At 41.7% G+C, this 20,986-nt stretch overlaps 3 protein-coding genes across 14 annotated transcripts in view; 2 read left to right on the top strand and 1 right to left on the bottom strand.

Annotated features, from left to right (window-relative positions):
• fhod3b (formin homology 2 domain containing 3b) overlaps positions 1–6,657 on the top strand; it is a 98,212-nt gene extending 91,555 nt beyond the window's left edge. For 2 of the 4 annotated variants that reach the window (XM_034610861.1, XM_034610863.1), the window contains 6 exons: positions 183–373; positions 573–765; positions 2,308–2,331; positions 2,881–3,067; positions 3,776–3,937; positions 4,038–6,657. In XM_034610861.1, the coding sequence (XP_034466752.1) occupies positions 183–373; positions 573–765; positions 2,308–2,331; positions 2,881–3,067; positions 3,776–3,937; positions 4,038–4,120 (840 nt within the window). In that variant the 3' untranslated portion in view covers positions 4,121–6,657. The remainder of the gene's footprint in view (positions 1–182; positions 374–572; positions 766–2,307; positions 2,332–2,880; positions 3,068–3,775; positions 3,938–4,037) is intronic. The other 2 variants (XM_034610862.1, XM_034610864.1) reach the window with 1 other exon arrangement.
• A 694-nt stretch (positions 6,658–7,351) lies between these two features.
• rxrbb (retinoid x receptor, beta b) lies at positions 7,352–14,742 on the bottom strand. 7 transcript variants are annotated; one of them, XM_034610872.1, is made up of 12 exons: positions 14,509–14,742; positions 13,305–13,498; positions 12,517–12,670; positions 12,055–12,246; positions 11,692–11,745; positions 10,965–11,125; positions 10,681–10,810; positions 9,618–9,744; positions 9,462–9,503; positions 9,272–9,363; positions 9,076–9,181; positions 7,352–8,965 (listed from the first exon to the last, which is right to left on the bottom strand). In XM_034610872.1, the coding sequence occupies exons 2-12, from the start codon at positions 13,443–13,445 to the stop codon at positions 8,818–8,820; spliced, it is 1,347 nt and encodes a 448-aa protein (XP_034466763.1). In that variant the 5' UTR covers positions 13,446–13,498; positions 14,509–14,742; the 3' UTR covers positions 7,352–8,817. The 7 variants fall into 7 exon arrangements, with proteins under 7 accessions (XP_034466763.1, XP_034466765.1, XP_034466766.1 ...); XM_034610874.1 differs by having other exon boundaries at positions 8,431–8,965; positions 12,067–12,246; positions 14,509–14,713; XM_034610875.1 differs by having other exon boundaries at positions 8,431–8,965; positions 12,067–12,246; positions 14,262–14,515.
• A 1,785-nt stretch (positions 14,743–16,527) lies between these two features.
• LOC117776699 (macrophage mannose receptor 1) lies at positions 16,528–19,775 on the top strand. Of its 3 annotated transcripts, XM_034610870.1 has the most exons (7): positions 16,528–16,689; positions 17,061–17,248; positions 17,342–17,420; positions 17,523–17,861; positions 17,969–18,316; positions 18,434–18,787; positions 18,844–19,775. In XM_034610870.1, exons 1-7 carry the CDS (start codon positions 16,575–16,577, stop codon positions 18,855–18,857), a joined length of 1,437 nt encoding a protein of 478 aa, XP_034466761.1. In that variant the 5' UTR covers positions 16,528–16,574; the 3' UTR covers positions 18,858–19,775. The 3 variants fall into 3 exon arrangements, with proteins under 3 accessions (XP_034466761.1, XP_034466759.1, XP_034466760.1); XM_034610868.1 differs by having other exon boundaries at positions 17,061–17,420; XM_034610869.1 differs by having other exon boundaries at positions 17,061–17,420; positions 18,434–19,775.
• The last annotated feature ends 1,211 nt before the right edge of the window (positions 19,776–20,986 follow it).

The following is a 20,986-nucleotide window of genomic DNA, read 5'->3' as shown; positions in this document are numbered from 1 at the left end:
AAGGCTGATTGGCCACTTCATCAGCATATTGCATGTACATGGTAGAAATTAGATATATTTCGATTGAATGTCGAAAAATTACCCAAAATGTCCGAAAAACACTATATCTTGCATTGCTAAAGTGAAAATAAAACCTGGATCCACCCCATAATCGAATCCACTGAATCCGATGTTGTTGTCAGGTGGACTCTGACCAGCTCCAAGACAACCTAACCCAGATGGAGCGAAGGTGCAAAGCATCATGGGATCACCTCAAGGTCATTGCAAAACACGAGATGAAACCAGCGTTGAAACAAAAAATGTCAGACTTCGTCAAAGACTGCGCCGAGAGAATTATCATCCTGAAGATTGTACATCGGAGAATCATCAACAGGTATATTCAGCTGTAAATCAAATGACTCCATGTTGTAGTGGATTAAAACTTTAATGCATTTTGCTAAATGTTAATCTACAGTGTATTATCACTTATTCTAGTTTCAGTGACATTTCAACTGTGACTTTCACTACATATTCTTTCAAGTTCAAACATTGTTTCCACCAGCGTGTCTCGTGATGACGTGATGTTTTTGCAGGTTTCATGCCTTCCTGCTGTTCCTGGGCCATCCAATATATGCGGTACGTGAGGTCAGCATTCATCGCTTCAGCAAAATCCTGAGCGAGTTTGCCCTGGAGTATCGCACAACAAGAGAACGTGTGCTGCAGCAGAAACAGAAGAGGGCCAACCACCGAGAGAGGAACAAGACCAGGGGGAAAATGATAACAGATGTAAGTGGTCTTCAGTCACATGTGGACGTTATCAATTTCCTGATCCTTGTCTCTGTTTAGTTTACATTTTCTCAATTCTACGAAACAATATGAACAATCCCTCAACACTGGTTATATTCTTAATCTGGTTAAAGCACCAAACGTGGCCGTTTGTGACATACACACGGCGTGCATTTGTCATGACATCAGCACGGTTTCTCGACGCTGACATGTCTAGGTTACTGTAACAACAATCAAGTGAATTGTTTTTGGTGTATCCCATTCTGTAGCTGCAGCAGGCTAAGAAAGGCCAGAGCAAATACCTCCCTGCATGATTAAAATCCCTTAAACCCAGAGGAGTCGGCTGCTCAGAGCGGACTCCGTGGCGAGAGCGTTGGCAGGGGCCCCATCGGTCTTCAAAGGGACTCTAATTCAATCACTGTGTGAAAATTCAAACCTTTGGATGTCCCTGAAGGAGAAATAACAAGACCCACACCTTAACCGCGCTCTTTCAGAGGCGTTTGGTCAAATGTGCGTCTTTGTTTCTATCTCAAAGCAGTTTTGTTTGAAATAGCTTGACATTTTGTGAATGACCCTGATTCTTATCCAGGGTTAGATGAGTAGATTGATACAACTCTGTTATGTTTTAAATTATACTGACAACAGTGGCTGCTCAGCTTAGCTTAACCAAACTAAAAGCAGATGATCACAGGAAGCATTGTTATATCCAAAAGTACAAAAATCCAACTTCCAACTAGAATGACACAGCCAAGGGCTCAAATTGCAGTGATAAAGAAATGTCTGGTTCAGATCTGCACCAAAATCTATTACTGTAGTGCAGCTGAATTTTTTTCTTCTTTTTTTAAAATCTTTAAATTCTTTCTTGGCCCATGTCCCTTCCTTCCATTAGGTTTCATAGAAATGTTCTGTAGTTTTTGCATCATCCTGCTGAAAATCGGAGAGCACGTACCTCCACCAAGGCCCAACAGCCCCTTAATGAAATCACACTTCATTTCACTAGATCCCAATTTTCATTAATTACACACACTTATAAATATCAGTCCCTTAAATGTGCCTCTTTTATTACATCAAGATCAATTACTTATTCTCTGAGAAATATATGAAAATGTGAAAGTGAGAAAGTGACATCCTTCCACCAAATTTCGTGGCGAAAGTAGTTTTTGTGTAAGCAAACAAACAAACAGATGGGAACATAACCTCCTTGGTGAAGGAAATAAACACATGTTTTTAAATATTGATTAATCTGCTTTAGAGGTGGTGCTAAGCTAACTTCATTTTCATCATCAGGTTGGTATCAGTCTCCTTATCGCAGCATAAAAACAAAATGTCAAACTATTCCTCTAAATTTAGAACCAGACCATGAGCTTCTTTATGATTTGCGGGAAAAAAACGCTGCGTCATCATGGAAGTGTCGTCTGTTTACACGTCTGAAAAACCTCAGACTGCTTCCTGGAAGATTTTCACTTGACACCAGCACTGAACAGTTCTTTATTCACAACACACCTCACTGCATATTTTTGTCTATCTCCTTCATCTCTGTAGAGTGAGGGTGACGATGATAGTGAGGTAGGGTGGACGGGGGTGGGGGATTGTGTGTGCAGACAAGTGCATGCTAACTTTGTGTGCTGATTAACGTTCACCCAGACCGAAACGTTGAACAATAACTGGTGGATTGCTGAGGAATAACAAAGGATGAGTCACTAGTGAGATTGACATGTGTATGTATGCACATGTGTGTGTGTGTCTGTGACCGCTCATGAATGAGGAAGCTCGATGGTGTTGACAGGGTGAGAAGAGGCGGCTGCATGATATCAGATGAAGTGAGTCTCAGTAGGAGGAGCCTGGTGGAAAATAATGGCGCCCAGGAGGACACAGAGCTGAACTATTCAACCTGGCATGTTCGCAATGTTGCAAGAGACAGTCATGAAGCAATTCTGTGGCTCTTTGAAATGACTAACTGTGTTGGAAATTTGCTGTTTCACTTGTTGACCCGTATAACAAGTTTGATATTTAAACCCTTAACTCAAATAACTAAATGTTGCAGAGCATGGAGCGGAGATTTACTGTCTTTTATCACATATTGTAATCCCCGTCTCTCCTCTCCACCCCGTGCAGAGTGGTAAATTTGGCAGCTCCCCGTCAGATGCACAGGAGAGCCAGCCTCAGGGTATCCAGTGTGCTGAAGACGCAGCTGAACATGAGAACATGAAGGCCGTGCTGAAGAGCAGCCTGTCGGAAGGAGGGAGCGGGACGTCCACGGTGCCGGGCCTCCGCACACGCACCAGAGCAGCCACCGTCAGAGGTCAGTCTCATAAACAACTGTTACAACCCCCCACACAGCTTCTATAGTCATTTCATCTTCCTTCCAAAGAATTGAGACTCACTTTGTGGTTATAAACGCTCCGGGAGCATCTTCATTCTCCTGGTCTAATTCTACCTATAGCTTTCAAGCTAATCTTTCACTAGCACTAGTTTTCTTCATAATAGCTGCATGATATCACCATGAAGATGTCAGACTGTTCACCACTTTGGTCCAGACTAAATTATACCAACAATCATGTTGGGTTGCCCTGAAATACTGAGATTCATGATCCCCAGAGGACGACTCTTAAAAACTTTGGTAATGACCTAAAGCAGCAGCGGCTCTATCGTTTTTTGAGTGAAGAGTCTTTGGTGACGTGAGTTAAAATTCATGACACACATTCATGTCAGTCATTGATTATTTGGTGATCCTGAAACTTGTCATCTGGTCGAATTTTTGTCTCCACCAAGGCGGTAATGTTTTCATCAGCGTTTGTTTGTTAGTGAACAGGATAACGTAAAAACTACCAAATAGATTTCCATGAAAGATTCGGGGACGAGTGGGGCTGGCAAGATTAGTTAAGTATACGCGCTCTCAAAGTGCCCTTCTAGTTAGTTACTGGCTACACGCCGTACTATATAAAACACCTCAGCTGTATAACATTACACCTGCTTAGTATTGTCATGTCACTGTGCTCTTATTGTGTAGGGCGTGTTGCTCCCTGGTGCTCTGCCACTGACGACCCAGTCAACTGCACAGACGACACGGCCGATGAGATCATGGAGAGGATTGTCAGGTCAGCCACTCAGGGGCCCAGCCAGCGGACGCAACCTCGAGAGAGGAGACGTTCTCGCGTCAACCGAAAATCACGTGAGTCACGTCAGCTACACTATAACACACCATAAACACAAAAAGCTCATATTTCTTAACGTTTCCTCTGTGCGTACACTTATTCTTCCTGACGGCACAGTGAGACGGACACTGAAGAACGGTTTGACGACGGAGGAGGCCAGCGCTCTGGGCTTGTCCAGTGGTTCGGAGATGCAGGTATGAGATGGGCCTGGATCCCATTGGACATTAAGATGCCTGGAATCCCTTTTACTGCCCCCTCCAATGCCCACCACCAACCTGCCAACCCTCTGCTCCCTGACTTGGCACTTATCCCCCGTAGCTTTGATGAGTTGATCTCATTTTTTTTTTTGCCTTTGGTTTACATAGGCTTGACGCAAGTGCTTCCTGAGGAGAGTGGATAGAAGGCTGAACCAAGATTTTATTCACGAGCCTGCAGGGCGGAGGGAGCAAAAACAGAGCGCCGCATTCAAACCACCGAGCTTTGCTGTTGCTGGATAAACATCGTCGATCTGCACTCACAAGGAGTAATCACCATCATCCTTCGAACGTGACATCGCTCACAAACACCCGCGCTTAAAGTGTATTTTTTAAGGACAAGGTCGTGAAAAAAGTTGGCAGGGCGTGAGCTTCTATCTCCGTGGCCTTGACTGAATCAGGAGGGCTGAGAGTGTGGTGCAGACTCTTCACTGACTCGGGTTTAGTGTCGGCCCCGCAGCTTTAGCATCAAAATGAATCGAAAGACGCTTTCATCTATCGAATAGATGGATTTGTGCAGAGCTATTCTGTTAGATACTACTGTGGTAGTTTTGTGTTTCTGTTCCGTGTTGCTCAAGAAGGTGCTCAAATAAGAAACAAATTGCACTGGATGGGAAAGTATCAATGGAATGTGAAATCCTTTGACACTGATGAACCACTCTGACATCTGAATCTGAAAATACACTCAACTATTTTACCAGCAATCTAACAGTAGCACAGTTTTTAAATCATATGAATCAAAGTCGACAGGTTCAAGGCAGAAGTGTGTTAGTTCACCGGCTGAGAAGGAATTTACCAGAGAAACGATGCAAGTACTCTTTGAGGAGAAAGAGACGGTTGCTGTGGTGTAACGGCTCATCTCAAGACTAATGCTCGTCTTAAACATTTTTAGTTAGAAGTTACATCACGTGACCTTCTCTCACTGACGGTTGGGGACAGGTTGAGTTTGGGGCACAATGTTACAGGTGAGCAACCTTCATAAGTTATGTTGTTTTATTTTCTTAGAAACTATGAGCTGCACATTTCAGAGTGCCTTTAAAAGACCGTTATTTATTAAGATGTTTTCAGGGAAATAAAAAAAAAATAAAAAAATCAAGGAGATGTTACTACAAATGTGCAGTCTGTGAGGGGTGAGACCATCATGTTGCAATCATCCATGAGCTGTGATTTATTTTTAAACCAGTGTTTTTAAAACTTGTCCTGACAAGAATTTCTGTTTTTCTTTTTACGTTATCTCTTGGATCAAATAGTTGTGTTATGAAGATAGCTTTAACGTATTTATGACAACTTAGGGTTGGTTATGCACATGTAGCTGTATCCTGTGGCCTTACTGTAGAATATTGGCGTGTGTTGTTCCACTCTAGTCGAGCTCTAGGTACAAATGTTACAGTAAAAATGTTACAGTAAAAAAAAAAAATAGATCAGGCCAAATTAACGTGTAGTTCACTGGAGATCTCAGTTTGTCATGTAGAGTATTCTTTCATTATTTAACTATGAATGTGAACATCAGGGGTTACATGATAATCAGTAATATGGGCACACAGTAAAATCTAATTTATCTACGTTCAAACGTGTTTAGAAGTGAATAAGGAGCCTGCAGTTCAAACTTTTCATTGTGTGTTTGAACTAGCGATGTGCTTTTAATTTGGAATGGCCTTGGTTACACTATAACACGCTTCCTTAAGCTCAATATTATGGCTTGTAATTTGCAAAGTTAACTCATCCACTCGCAAATTTTTGTGATGGAAACATAGCCATTAAGAGGAAACTAGCGCAACACCATGCTAAAGCTACGAGAAAGAAAACACACACCAGCAGTACGTTGTTTTTGTTTCATTTAGATTTTACTGAAAACTATTCAGCACCTTAGACTCAATGTGTAGCATGCAACGTAGACCTGAAGTTACGAGGGAGGGGCTCATTGTGTTTTCCCAGATTGTACTGACGTTTGTCAAAAACGAGACACAGTAGATGTGTAAAGTAATAAAGGGCAATGCTGTAAAATGATGTACATGTCATGGCGATGTCTTTATGTTCTTGTTTGTTTGTTTTTTGCTCCATGTGTAGAATAGTGTATTATAGACTAAAAGCAGTATTATTCTAAATATAATTTAAGGTGGTTTAAAAAGGTGTCACTCCTGCTTGATACAAAGGGAGGTTCACTGTGGTCGTCGGAGCTGTAGGGTTTGTGTGCGTGTTGATGGAAACTTTGTACTTCACGGACTGATTTTAAATTTACCAGCTACTCCTGTGGAATCCCTTAGAAGCCTTTTGATTACGTTGCACCCATCGTTTTTTTTTCTTTTCATTTAATGTTCGCTAACCACACACACACACACAAACACACACACGTCGCTGCCTGTGCCATAACATCACTGTGGAACTTGGGACACGAGCACTACACAAACAAGGCTTCCGTTGCATCTTTGTGCCCACAGCAAAAACTATGTAACAACTACAATAAAAAGGCTCATTAAAACGTAGTTTGACTGTTTCTTTTAATTGTCTTTCATTATGTTTTCACTGCTTTGTTCTTTGTTCGTTTGTTTGTAAGCAAGATTACACAAAAACAACTGAAAGGATTTCCACGAAACTTAGTGGAAGGATGTGGTGTGGGTTAGGGAAGAACCCATTCAATTTTGGTGTGGATCAAGATCAGGGGGTAGATCAAGGATTTTTTTGATCTCACTTAAAACCCTCCTCACGTCCTTATAGCCATCAATAAATAAAACTAAACTTAATTAAATGATTAACTGACATACCTGCCTGTCAGTACTCTGGCTGGCGTACACCACTGAAGCATAGACGATACCCAGAAGTTAGCGAGCGAGTCCCACAAATCTCAGCTTCTAGCAGTTGTCGGTCCAAGTTCATGTGTTTTAGGGTCGTACCAAAGTGTTGCCTACTCTTTGCGATGGCTTTGCCGGGATAAGCAACAGAAGATTCAACATTGTGATAGGGTGTGTTTCAACATTTTCACCACTTTCCCAGAGTGTACTTTTAAAAGGGACAGACATCTACGTTTATGTGAAATTTGGTGCCGATCGATTGGATTTAAGGGGACTGTTTTACCTTCGCGTAGGTATGCGCTCTACTGAGTGCCCTTGAAGTTTGTGTTGTTTTCTTCATTTCCTCCAGGACAAAGTAAATGTCACGGAAGAAAAACACAATCCCAAAAAAACTTAAGCCTCTTTATTTTTAGTCCACACAACCCATGCTTCAAGTCACTTTATGATCAAGATCATACAGAGGTCAATGACAAGCTTACCAATCCAGCTCATCGGGTGTTTACACATGGCCAGCACACAGACCTAATTTTGGTCTTGTTTAAATTTCCTATTTCCACAGGTGTTATGGATCTAAATGTGATTATGGTTTGCTTTTAATAAATTGCAGAGACATTACAACGAACAAGACAGCTACCTTTAAAAAAAGGGGGGTGTAGGAAATACAACTTAGCGTCCAAAAAGGGGGGGGGGAAATTTAGCTGAAACAGTCTCAGCAAATCCAGTGCAACCCAAGACACGTTCTGCTTTATACTAGCTGAAAACTAAAAACAAGGGAACATAATAAGAATTATATAATTTGTATCTCCTGATCATAATTCAAATTTATCAATGTACATTTTCCCTGAACAATTACTTTTGCACAGTACCTTAGAATTGTATAGATAAATTACAAAATGGAGTATTCCCTTTCCACCAGACATGATTTACTTTGTAAAACCCCTGAATGACAGGCAGAAAGCTCTTTTTACATTTTATATTGCTACATTTTCAACAAAGATTAACAAAAAAAAAAAAAAAGGATTTTCAGTTTTGCATATTTTTCTTAGGTTTGTGGTTCGATGTGCATCTGCACCAACGTCAAATTATCTCTGAAATAGCACCAAAAGACAAACGCCTGACCATTTTAATAGGCCAGGGGTTTATTAAAAGTATGTTTTAGAAATAGTACATAGCAAGTGTGCAGTGCAGTCTAATCGTCAACCACAAAGTGATTAGATTTATAAAATGGCAAAGAAGTAAACAACACTACCTGTATATTACTAGACACAGAGCTGATCCTCAATCAACATGTACAAGTCCGGCCTGACAGTCCCAATCACTGACTTGTCGTCTATCCCAGGGTCACTGTTGGAATTTTATATTCTGCAATGGATTCAAGAGAACTCAGATCTGCTGTAGATCTGGTTGGAAATTATATAAAGACGACCACATCCTGCATACCCACAATTCAGGTTACCTTCCTTTTAAAAAAACAGAGTTTAGGTATCAGTTCATCTTGAGAAACAACTGAAGCTTAATGTTTAAGGTGTCTAAAAAGTTTATATAAAAATGTGTACCCAAATTATAGCTATTCCTGTGAGGGAAATATGTAAATGTTTACATTGTTTTTTAAAAATACTTTTTTAAACCATAGTTACTCATGAAGTTATTTCAACATACAGCACCAGCATGAAGATTATGCCATGCCTTGGGTTTGGTCTAAAGAGCAAATCTGTGCTGCACTAAGAAAAGTGTAACCCAGAGAGAAGTGAGACAAATTGACAAATCTTCAATAAACTTAAAGTGCCACTCCAGTCCCACTCCAGCTTACTAGACTTCAGCTATCTCAACCTAACCACAGTACACATTTCCTAACTAAGACAACTGATGGGGAGCTTCAAGCATTTCCATGAGGAAAGTGTCAATAGGTGTGTCACCGATCAGCTTGAAGAAGAAGAGATGCTCCAAGCACTTCAAGCCAATGGATCTTAGTGCTGGCAGTCGAAGAAGGAGCTTGGCAAACCTACAGGGAGGAAGGGGAGGTTGTTCATTTTGACGAGGTAAACAATGCACCGGTGACATTTAGCAAATAAATCAAACTCTGCTAGGTTTGTCAAAGCTGAAGTCATTTACCTTCCCTGCTGCTCGGGGTATTTCTGTTTGCAGTAGGATTCCAATGATGCATAGACCTTTTCTCTCAGGAGCTCCACCTCACTGGTGTTGGAAAGCCCTTTCGCATCTGCAGGAAAATGCACATCATTTTCATAAGGAGCTAAACACAAAAAATCTCTTACTGAAATATCGGCAATTGTTTTGCACTGTTAAGCACCTGGATTGAAGAGGACGATGGCTCGGAGGCAGCCCAGCTCTGTTTTGTCCATTTGCATATCTCTCATTTTGTTGACAAGTTCGGTAAGAACCCTACATAATGACAAACGAAAAAGGGTGTACATGTAAATTCAAAGGGAAGATGACAAAAACATTGTTCCAAAAATTTAAATAATAAATGATAAAGTTACCTGTCAAATATGGCGCCGACCTCTGCACTCTGCACACTCTCCCTGTGTCAAATAAAAGCAGCCGTTATGAGGATACTAAACATACACACGTTACACAAAGGCATTACAATAAGCTGCAATTTAATAGCTGAAAGGTTTTTGTCTTTATTTAGGTACCTGTCGAAAATAGCTCCAACTCCTGCACTATGTGCACTGTCTCGCTGCAGCTCAGAGGCAAGGAGGACTCCATCTTTCATAGCGATGGAGCGATGGGAGAACGAGGCGATAAGGAGCTCATTCCACCCTGACAAGTGAAATACAAATAAAACAGAGGTTAGTAGTGACAACAGAGAAAAAAACATTACCCCTACACTAAATAGCTGATAAAAAGTAAAACTGTCAGCTGTGTCAAAAACACTTTACTCAGAGTGAAACCAGTTCTATAAAACAGATTGGTGGGATTTCAGTGTGATCAGGCTGCACCTGGACTGATGCAAAGACCTGTAACCTGCGGACCAGTTCTCTTTGAGATTCACTTCCATTATGTTCTGACTCAGTTTGTCAGCTCAACACACTCAAGTTAAACGTTTTCCCTTTAGACAAAAGACACTTGTGACATCACCAAACACGGTGCACCAACACAGTAGGTGGCGGTAATGCACCTTGACGTTTGTTGCCACCAGCCAATAAACCGAAAGAAGAAGAAACAGTCTGGTGTCATCTCAGCGAGTACCCTCACACTCTTCTGGATCAATCCCACTAACACTGCATTCGTTTTTGTGTACAATTGTTCGAAATAACTGGACAAACTCTTCCTCAACTTCCTAAAATATTTTTTGTGCATTCATTTAATATATTCTTATCGTTAAATGAAACCAGCTTTCGTAAATTTAGGTGCACAATGACGATAATTTAGGGTTTTTGCTGTTGATATTCAACTATTCAGTTTTGTCTCTCTTTACAAATATTTCCTTGTGTTATATCTTTTACAATGAAATTATTTTAAATAAGTCAAACAGTGAAATACAATATTGTTATTATTCTTTTGTGTCATGTTTAAATTCAGGTTTACCCTGAAACAAGATAAAACTATTTCAGATAATGTTCTTGGCCTAAATACTGCAACATTCGTAATGTGCCAGTTTGAAACATGTAAAGACACAAGGTAGATCTGATCTGTGCTGATTTTGAAAATACAGTTTCACGTGGATCATTCATGACTTCAGGTGCTGGATCGTACCTGCACGCAAAAGGATGACCTGGTCATCAAGGGGCAGTTCGGAGAAATGAGGGATTCTCTTTGCCCACTCCACCAAGGCAAACAGCTGTTTGTCGGCAGTCTGACAGATGTTGGTGACTGCATCATGGGGCTGAAACCAAACAATACAACAAGATTATAATGGTTATATATCTGTGACGACAACCTGATGGCAGATTTTTTCACTAAGAAATCTTGAGCTAAAACTAATCGTGCTGCCAGGAAAGCTGATGACTGACACTTATCAATTATATACAACCACTCACAGAGTTGCCTGCAGAGCCTCCATCCGAATGAAGCTCGGTCTTCTGCTCCACTGCCGTCTCTGCCTCCAAGATCTTCTCCACGGGCATCTCCTCATTCACTCCAACGCTGAACTCCAGCTCTCCTTCGCGCTCTCGATTCCTCTGGCGCTCCTCCTGGACCGCTGCAGACAAAGCATAAGGAAACCATGATGGTGGGAAAAAAGAAATGAGATGATGGTAACAAGAAAGAATGACAAGACTCTGCTGCATTGAGAAAGTCCACTTTCAAATTCATTGCACTCTCTCTGTCCTTCCCACTCCCCATTGGCCGCATCAGTGTTTTTAGTTTCTACCATCCTGGCAGACAGACAGATCTCATCATAGTTTCAGCTGGAGCTTAGCATGTTCCCATGGGGGGCATGCTGTTCTCAGCAGTTAGCCAGTCTCTCTGTGTAGCCTGTCATTCAGGCTCTGTTGCACATGACACCAAACTGCATGTGCTCACTCCCCTGCCCCCCCTTTACTGCTTCAATATGAATCCACTCCATCAGACTTTTACAGTTACACACATTCAGCAAAGAACTACAGCTGGCTAACTGTTTACTTTATAAACTATCAAACTAACACACATTTCTGAGTAAATTTTCACTCAGAAATCCCCCAGTTAACAATTTTGCATGTCTAACACAATGGGCTATCTCTCTGAGCAACATTTAAAAACAATATCTTTAGCATTTTAGTGCCATACTCATCCATCCCTCATCTTTTCCATCTTCTTTTATCCATTTTACATGTTTGACCACTATTGAAAGATGGAGAAAGGGTAGAGTAGGAGAGAGTGAAGGGGAGAGATGGAGAGGGGGTTAGTTGTATAAACCATCCCCAATAAGCCCTACTCCACCCTTTAGAGAATCTAATCAAGCATCCACCCTCACATAGGTGAGTTCTCCATAGGTGAGGGTGGATGCTTACGGATGGTCTTCAACTCTTGTTTGTACAAATCTCTGATATATATATATATATATATATATATACGTTCCCTTTTTGCAGCATGACAACTCACACCAAACCAAGCAGGCTCTCAGTATTATATATAAACCTCTGATACAACCTTCTTGCATACCTTCCCTCTTCATGCCCATGGCCAGGCACTTCTGGTAGCGGCAGTACTGGCAGCGATTGCGCTGGCGTTTGTCGACCAGGCACTCTTTGTTATCCCTGCAGGTGTAGCTCAGGTCTTTACGCACAGTTCGTTTGAAGAAACCTTTGCAACCCTCACAGCTGTACACGCCATAGTGCTTGCCTGTAGATTGTGAACATTTTTAAAAAATGTTAAGTTTGAGGCCAATAGGAGGACCAAAGACAACCAATCAAAAGTGAAGGCAACAGTCTGAGAGACATTTTTTATTTTCATTAGGTACAGCAACAGATTTATTTTGGTTAAAATGTTGAGGAAACACCAGTAAGGACATCAAATAGTAAGGAATTATCCACACTATAGTTGCCACAGGATAAAACAGTGTCCAGCTGATGTTTCACTTTTGCTAATCTTGCTCTTAGTGCACTCACTCACCAGAAGAGCGGTCTCCACAGATGACGCACAGGCGTTTCTGAGACAACATTATTCCAGGGCTGTGGGCTGGCATAGGCCTCAAGCCAAATGGAGGCTTGATATCCTCTGAGCTGCTGATCGAGTGCATCCCTGATATGGACGCTGAGGAAGAGATCTGGACACACAGTGCAACCAAATTTAACTTTTGTATGCAGTGATAACAAAGATTTGTTTTTGTTTTAAGATATAAATCACCTTTAATAAGGATAAATAATGATGCAAAGAAAATGAAATAAACCAAAGCACACTTGGAAAAATGTAAAAGCCTGTAATAGTATGGCTAATGCATGGCGAGTAATCCGCCCTTTACTTCACGGTTGTAGCCCCAATGAATGTGCATTTTTTATTTCAGCCTTGCACACTAATAAAGGCCGGTTTATTTTTCCACAGCAGACTGCCTTGGTTTATTTTCTTTTTTGAATCAAAATGTAACACCCTTGCACCAAAGAGCACCTTGGGGAATTTTTCCCCAAACAGACATGCCGCTCTTTTTCTTTTTTTTTGCCTTTCTAGGATAAATAATGTTTTGACATCCGTGTGTCCAGTGTGCACAAAATGCATCTGCTAACAAATAACATGCAAAGTGATATTCACCACATCGTGCACATTGTCGAGAAAAATGCATCAGGGTATATACCCTAAACTAGCATGTGTCGCATCTGCCTCGTGGAAACAACACGAGCACCTTAAACAGCTAAAACTGAGTGGAGTGTGACATCAGTTCTCAGACTCTCATGTCTCCCAATTACCTGACTGTTGCTGATGGGTCCAAATCCCAGAGAGGGGGAGACCACGGGGGAGTTAAGTGAGGGACTAATGACTGAGAAAGGAGAACCCAGGATGTTGGTGGGGCTGTTGGAGGCTGAGCTGTTGGGCTGCTGTGAGGACATGACTAGTGAGCAACCCAGTGGAGAGGAGGATGTCCCGTCTGAAGGATATCAGTCTGGGGGGGGGACAAAACAACAAGACCATTATGACTTTTTTTGATCGACCATATGCATAACATCGGTGGACATTTTAAGATGTGGTTTTCCCTCCACTGTTTTCTATCATTTTAGTGAGTAATCATAATCATAAGTTGCAGACTGACATTTAACACACAATGACGACGCTTATCAATTTTTAAATCCCCAGAATAGAACAGACACGCAGACATGGTGTTCCGAAGGACTAATGGGATGGAACCCCACCATTTACACGCTATACTGGATCATAAAATCCGCATTGTTAGACAATATCATCGTCAGCTCGGTCAAAAACACACTGATGGTTGATAACGCTGCGAGGAGCTTTGATAAAACGGAATAAACCAGGACATACATTCAACATTTGCTCCAGTCTGCGTTTGATTAAGTTAGCTGGCTCCCGTTAGCATCGCATTAACGTTACACGTTTGCTAAATGTTGCTAACGATACGCAGTTGCGCTGACATTAACGTCACACTGAGCAGATTAAAAACATTACAAAACGCCGAGCACAAACTGAACAGCCGCTGACAACGAGGTTTTACACGCGCTAACATGTGTATTAACCAGTCGCCACAAACAACACCCGTACGTTTCTTTAATCGTTAGCTAGTTAGCTAGCTGCAAACGCGTAGATGTTCGAAAGACCCCGGCTAGGTGACGTTAGCTAACGCTAGTGGCCATACGTTTGACCGCTGCTGCGTTATTTAACGTTTTATAAAAACTAAGAGAAACACATACCCGGTTCGTCATCAAAAAACAAATATGGCGATTGATAACAGGGCAGCGGCCGGACGACTTCGATCAAATCGCCCAACTGGCGCAGTGATCTCTTACGGTCGCCGCGATTAGCCTGTTAGCTGCGATTACGGCTAACTCGGCTAACGTAGCTAGCATCGGGCTAATGCGAGGCTCAAGGTGATCGTCTGGAGAAGCAGTGGCTGACAAAAACAACCGGCGGGGCGGTCGGAGGCTCGCGATCACTCACCAGACACTCCTTCGACGCATTGTTGGGAACCACTTGACGGCGCTGGTCGTGTTCGGGGCAGAACCAGAAGGAGAGGCCGACACTCACATCCAGTTTCCTTCAACTTGACGCTGCCGCTGCTGTTGTTGTTTACAGGCCATGGCGGCTCGGTGCCAGCATCCCCTGAGCCGAAGCGTCTCATGGGACCACCCAGAACAGCGGTCATATGATCCTGCCGCACCACATGCTGCTTTTCATCACGCTGACTTCATGTGCCTCTCATAGGTTTTAATAATACAAACAAATATGAATATGATTCTGATAAGACCGTTTTTCAGACTCGTGGTATTCTGAGATTTTAGCAAATGAAAAAGTCATCACAGCTGGAGACCACCGATGCATTGAAGTGTGCATAATGGGAAATGACCTGCACAGCACATCTGTATTTACTCTGACAGACCAAACGTGCCTTTGTGTAAACTCACATGCACAATGATCATAATTCAGGGTTATTCAGGGTCATTATTCAAGTTTTCAGTTTTGTGAATAGTCTCTCTTTACAAATATGGCCTTGTGTTATAGTTTTCAAACCACTGTGATTGATTTTAAAGTCAAACAGTGGAGTACAATATGGTTATTATTCATTTGTGTCATTGTTTAAATGCAGGTTTAGCCTGAAACATGAAAAAACTATTTCAGCAAATGTTCTTGACCTTGTTATCTTAGTCGTCCACTTTAAAATACTGCAACATTCATAATCTGCCAGTTTGAAACTTGTAAAGACACGAGATAGATCTGATCTCTCTGTTATTTGTGTTGATTCTGAAGATACAGTTCCACCTGGATCATTCATGACTACAGGTGATCAGAAGGATGACCTGGTCACCAAGGGGCAGTTCGGAGAAATGAGGGATTCTCTTTGCCCACTCCACCAAGGGCAATGATTTGATATTGCCTCTCATAGTTTTAGCCAAATGTTATAATAAAATGTATTAAAATAATGATGATAATGACATATGTGGTTTGTGACTCATGATATTCTGGATGATACAGCTAGATGCCACGGATGCATTCAAGTGTGCTTAATGGGAAATGACTGGCACAACGCATCTGTATTTACTCTGACAGACTAAAAGTGTCCTGCCTCGATAAACTTTAATTTTTTAGGTAGAGATAAACTAAAATATAAACCTAAATCCAATCAGAGGTGCTGTGTAAGTTGATCTAATTTGAGCTGTCACACCTACACAAATTTCTGGGATGCTTTTGCCTGTGACAGGACGGGCACAATGTATTTGGTAATACATTCCACTATCTACAGTATTTCAACACAATGGTTTTATTTTTCTTTGAACTTCCTCTTCCTCCAGGGTGATGATGCATGTTTACAGAAGTGACAGAATGACTTTTAAGCAGCAGTTAGGTCCCTTTTTCTATTCTCATGGTTAGATAGTTTAAAGTAATAATTTAGGCATCAACATTTTTAAAGAAGCGGTTTCTAAGTAAATCTCTGTGTCCGTGTAAATTCACACAAGAGCAGCCCCAACATAAAATTTTCCAATATGCAGGTCCAACAGCATCAATAGATCACGCTATTCTTTATTTCAAATTTTTTAGAATGATGATGTTTTGTTTTTTTATTCAAATATGATAAGATAAAATTAATCTTTATTGATCTCACACCGGGGAAATTCCCTTGTTACAGCAGCAGACAAGTCAGGATGAGGTAGACAAGAGAATAAAATATAAAAGAATTCAACAGAATGATAATAATAATAATGATGATGACATGAGTGGTCGCTGCATTTCTTGATGTAGGCACAGCTTTTAATCATATTGTTTCATTTCATCTCTACAACCCTGACAGCTATGTGCTATGTACAGCATGAAAAACCTGAAAAATTGCTTTGCCTGTAGTTGCTTCCGGGGACATGTCTCCTAACAGGCCAAGTGGCATTCTTCCTGTTTGGAGCAGCACACCGTGGACAGCGTGCAGTTCAGCACAGCAGCGCAGCACAGCCCTCAGCCGAGCGGCCAGCACCTTATGTTAGGACCAGCACCTGGTCGTAAAACTATATTACATTAACATGTATGCTTCTGTTAGTATTTTCTTTTCAACATTTTTGTTTGTTATGATCATGACTGAAAACAGATCCATCCTGATGAAAAGGAGTCCAATTTTTGATCTGATCTTAATCACAGGTTTGTATTTTCCATAATCTTTCCTGCTGGTATTGAAACTGCTGTGAGGACTTTTCCTGCTGTATGATGTGAATGTAAAATGTATAAAATAAGTATATACATTGATGTTTTAAATAGGGATAAAGGTTTATTTTTGTAAGAATGTAAAGTAATGTCAGATAAAGGTTAGAAATGATCAATGGATAAAAGACTATTTTTGTGGTTGTTGTTGCTGGTATTCAAACTGCTGTGTTAATTTCCCCTGCTCTACAATATAAATTTAAAATGCATAAATTAAGTATAGACACTGGTTGGATACAATAATAATTTTGTGGTTGCTGTTGCTGAGGTTCAAACTGTTGTGACTCCACATGCTGTCTCTAATTCTACAGGATTCAGCTCCTTTACTGTGGGATCCTCAGACTTTCACTTTATTGATGTTTCAAAGAACTACGAGGAAGCAAAGAGTTACTGCAGAGCGACGTACACCGATTTAGCCACAGTTCACAACTTGGCCGATATGAAGAATTTGACCACTTTAGTTTCAACAGCCGCTGACAGAGCCTGGATAGGACTGGAGGCCAGAGCTGTGAGAATGTGGCACTGGTCCTGGCCTGATCATCCAGTGGATTTTTTAAACTGGAAGGCAGGACAACCACTACAAACCAATAAGGATGCATGTGCGGCATTGGATCAACGTGGCAAGTGGTTTGAAAGTGACTGTAGAACGAAGAGAAGATTTGTGTGTCGTGGTAAGTGAGTTTTGTTTTTTTCACATTAAAAAACTCCCTGTTTAAAAGCAGAACCGCATTGTATTGTATGTGATAAAAAATGTCAATCCTTGGCACTTGCAGGTAACAGTGAATCTAGTCCTCCCATGTTTATCGCCAGCAAAAAGTCATGGAGGAATGCTCAGACTTACTGCAGGAACCTGTTGCTTGATCTGGTGAACATACTCTCAGAGAAACAGAATGAGGCTGCACATAATGTGTCCACGTCACAAATTGTGTGGATCGGCCTCTTCAAAGATCCCTGGGAGTGGTTGGACGGAAGCAACTCATCGTTTCGTTACTGGAAACCAGGTCAGCCTAACTACCAAAAAGATCAGGACTGTACTGCTGCCATATTCAGAGATGAAGGGCAGTGGAATGACCGGAAGTGCAGACAACAATTCAAGTTTATCTGTCAGGGGGGTAAGTTGTTGTTCTTTATTCGTAGAATACAGTTTCTTACACAATATACAACAGAGCTACATCTGTCCTCCTCTCAGTGTCGATTCATTCGTTACTGATTTTTACAGCAAGGAAATTAATTCCAACAACCACCAGTCTGACAACGACACAGAAGACGACGACAACAAGTCAACTGCCAACAAATGCGACGACTCTTCCCAACACCTCTCCTCAAGAGGTCATGACAACATTTACTTCCACTACTCCTACCAAACAACCAAACACGACTAATGTTACCACAGAAGGAGAAACAACTGCCACTGACACGACAACTGCAAATACCACAGATGTCGTACACAGCACCTCAAGCACTGAGGTCAACAACACAACTCATGAGCAAGTGACCACCACTACCCAGAGCACAACACAGCTTTCAACTCTAACTTCCACAGGAAACAATCAGTCTGTTCCTCCAGGTTTGTTAACAGTCATGTGCCATTTGATCATTTTGCATGTTTTGCAAAACTTGCATCCAATGTACTTCCTGCAACACAGATTTAAGGGTTGTTTCTCTTTGTGTTGTCTTCCTAAAGGAAATCTGATACTGGTCCAGCAAAACATGACATGGATTGATGCGATGACTTACTGCAGGGAGCGCCACAATGACCTCGTCCACGTTACCACCAGAGAAATTCAAGAGGAGGTGGCTGAAAAGGCGAAGAACGCCACCTCACCCCACGTCTGGCTCGGCCTACGCTACACCTGCAAGTTAAACTTTTGGTTCTGGACCAGGTCGACGTCCGCCTGCTACCAGAACTGGGCCCCAAGACAAGGCCCTGAACGAACATATGACTGTGGTGTTACAGGCGCCATTGAGGCCACTGGGAGGCAGCAGTGGGTCGGCTTGCCTGAGACAGAGAGCCTGAACTTCATCTGCTCTGCATGTGCTGGCTGAGTGTGGAGGGCCTGTGACCCTGCAGATGAAGTAGAACGTGCAGTTTGAATCATTCTGTGTGAAGGATTAACACCTTCGTGCTGGTTATATTCATATTGTTTTTCATGGTTGATCTTACATTCATGATTTTGACTATTGAAACGCTAAGCCAGTGAACTGTGACAGACTTCAGCAGTGGTATCATGGGTGTTTTAATGTTCACGTGTGACGTCATACTTTTACCTTTGTTAAAACACAGCTGCCTTCTCTATTGTTGAGCCTGAATTTCATTATATATGGAAAAACTTGTGCGGAGTGGAGGCGTGCACATTCACAGTCATGGGCAGCAAGAGTAATGCGAGAACACTGATCTGCTCTGTGCCTTTCACTCGGGGGGTTACTATTTGCATGTTGACCCCTTGGGTTGGGCCCCAAGATTGTCTTTTTTAGACCACCGGAGTACGGCCCTGATTCTGACTGCCGGCTGCCCTCACTGACCTGACCTTCGCCGGCAGCCACGCGGAAGACAGAGCTCACAGACCCTCACCTTCCTCACCGCACAGTCGAGGTACACGGAGCATCTATAACCATGGGAACCAGCAATGCTGCATTTTCAGCAGTGAAAACTGAAATTATTAGATCTCAAACTGTACAACATGAATACAACCGTGAACAGACTCTTCGGACTGGCTGGTTCATGGAACTTATTCGTGGCTATGAAATTTAACTTGAATTTTTTTACTTTGCGCAACACAGTACAAGCTTCCTTACTTTTTGGAAATAATATCTCCACATACATGTTCGAATGAGCTTTAGTGCATGTTAACATCAATGCTCCTTCTGGTCGAAAAATAAGAAACTGTGTCAAAAGAGACACAACACAGGAAATATTCACTGTGATGGCTGTCACTTAAAACTATTGGAAAATAAATGATATTTGGTCTGTGCTGACGTGACTTCTTAAATGACCAACTGACAATAAAATGATATGTCTAAATCACAAAATATACCTGCTTTGTGTTTCTGTTTGGAAAGAAGCGAAGGTAATATTTTTAACACTTTTGATATTATCCAGAGGTGAGGATAACAACCATGAAAACACTTTTATCAGTATATGACTATGTTTGCATTATTGAATGGAATAATCCCATATAACCGCTGAATACTGGTGTGTATATCTAGTAATCCGGCGCTGAATTCTGATTACGGCTTTTGCATCCTCAATGAGGGGCCTTGTCACTTCTCAATTACCACGGACCATTACACATGAGTGTGTCATAGCTTAGTTTCTCTCTGAATGGCCATTGGTCAGCGAGCCTCCCATCAGTTCAATGTTAATGTCCCATTGGGTCCAGTCAGTCGGTGGGTGCGCCGCCTCCCCCTCACCACCTTTTCTCACCCTCATCTCCTCTTGTGTGCTGTCCAGCTGGCTCTGACCTCTGACCCTTTCACCCTCACTCCTGACCCCTGGAGACATTCCCACGCCACACCCTTTTGTGTACATCTCCCCATGGTAACCCCGTGGTCACTCCATCTGCATTTGTAGAGATTATGGTCATAAACATAATTCACCTTCACTTAGATCAGTGTAATGCAACCTAATTTGGGACTTATCCCAATTCAAGCGTGAGGCGCTACAAAACTGAAACCTATATATTAATTGAAGGTGTGAGAACATTCTTACCAAATACAGAATAAAACTTAGAATATACTGTGTAACATGTTTTTTTCAGATAAGATATAAAACAAACTAAAGGTTAAATGCGGGAACTCAATGAAGCAATTTTAGGTTAAAAACACTGGACTGAATTTAACCATGAGTATAATCAGAAAACACCATTTCTGGATTTTTATTTAGTTCAGTTCAATTTTAAAGTTGAAACCTTTAAAAAAAAAAGAGCGCAAATATTAGTGTTTAACTTTACATCTCTCTACCTGCCATGCACACTCCTGTCTTTCCCCTCTCCCCCTTTTCTTTTGAGTCTTCACCCCTACGTAGATCCCTCCCTCTCTTTTCCTTCTGTCACTTTCACAGTTAATTGTAGAAAAAGAGATTTTCTCCATTGAGGCCGGGTCTCTTAGGTAACCCCACTCCTGCATGAAATGAGATGGATAGAGGGGAAGAGACAGAGAGGGGGGACAGGGACAGGCAAACTGAACAGGCAGCGGTCGAGGACGGACGCAGAGGAGCGTGGACTTAACGATATTTGAA

The sequence above is a fragment of the Hippoglossus hippoglossus genome, chromosome 16, assembly GCF_009819705.1.
Source record: "Hippoglossus hippoglossus isolate fHipHip1 chromosome 16, fHipHip1.pri, whole genome shotgun sequence".
Taxonomy (NCBI): domain Eukaryota; kingdom Metazoa; phylum Chordata; class Actinopteri; order Pleuronectiformes; family Pleuronectidae; genus Hippoglossus; species Hippoglossus hippoglossus.
This window is presented reverse-complemented; position numbering and strand designations above follow the sequence as displayed.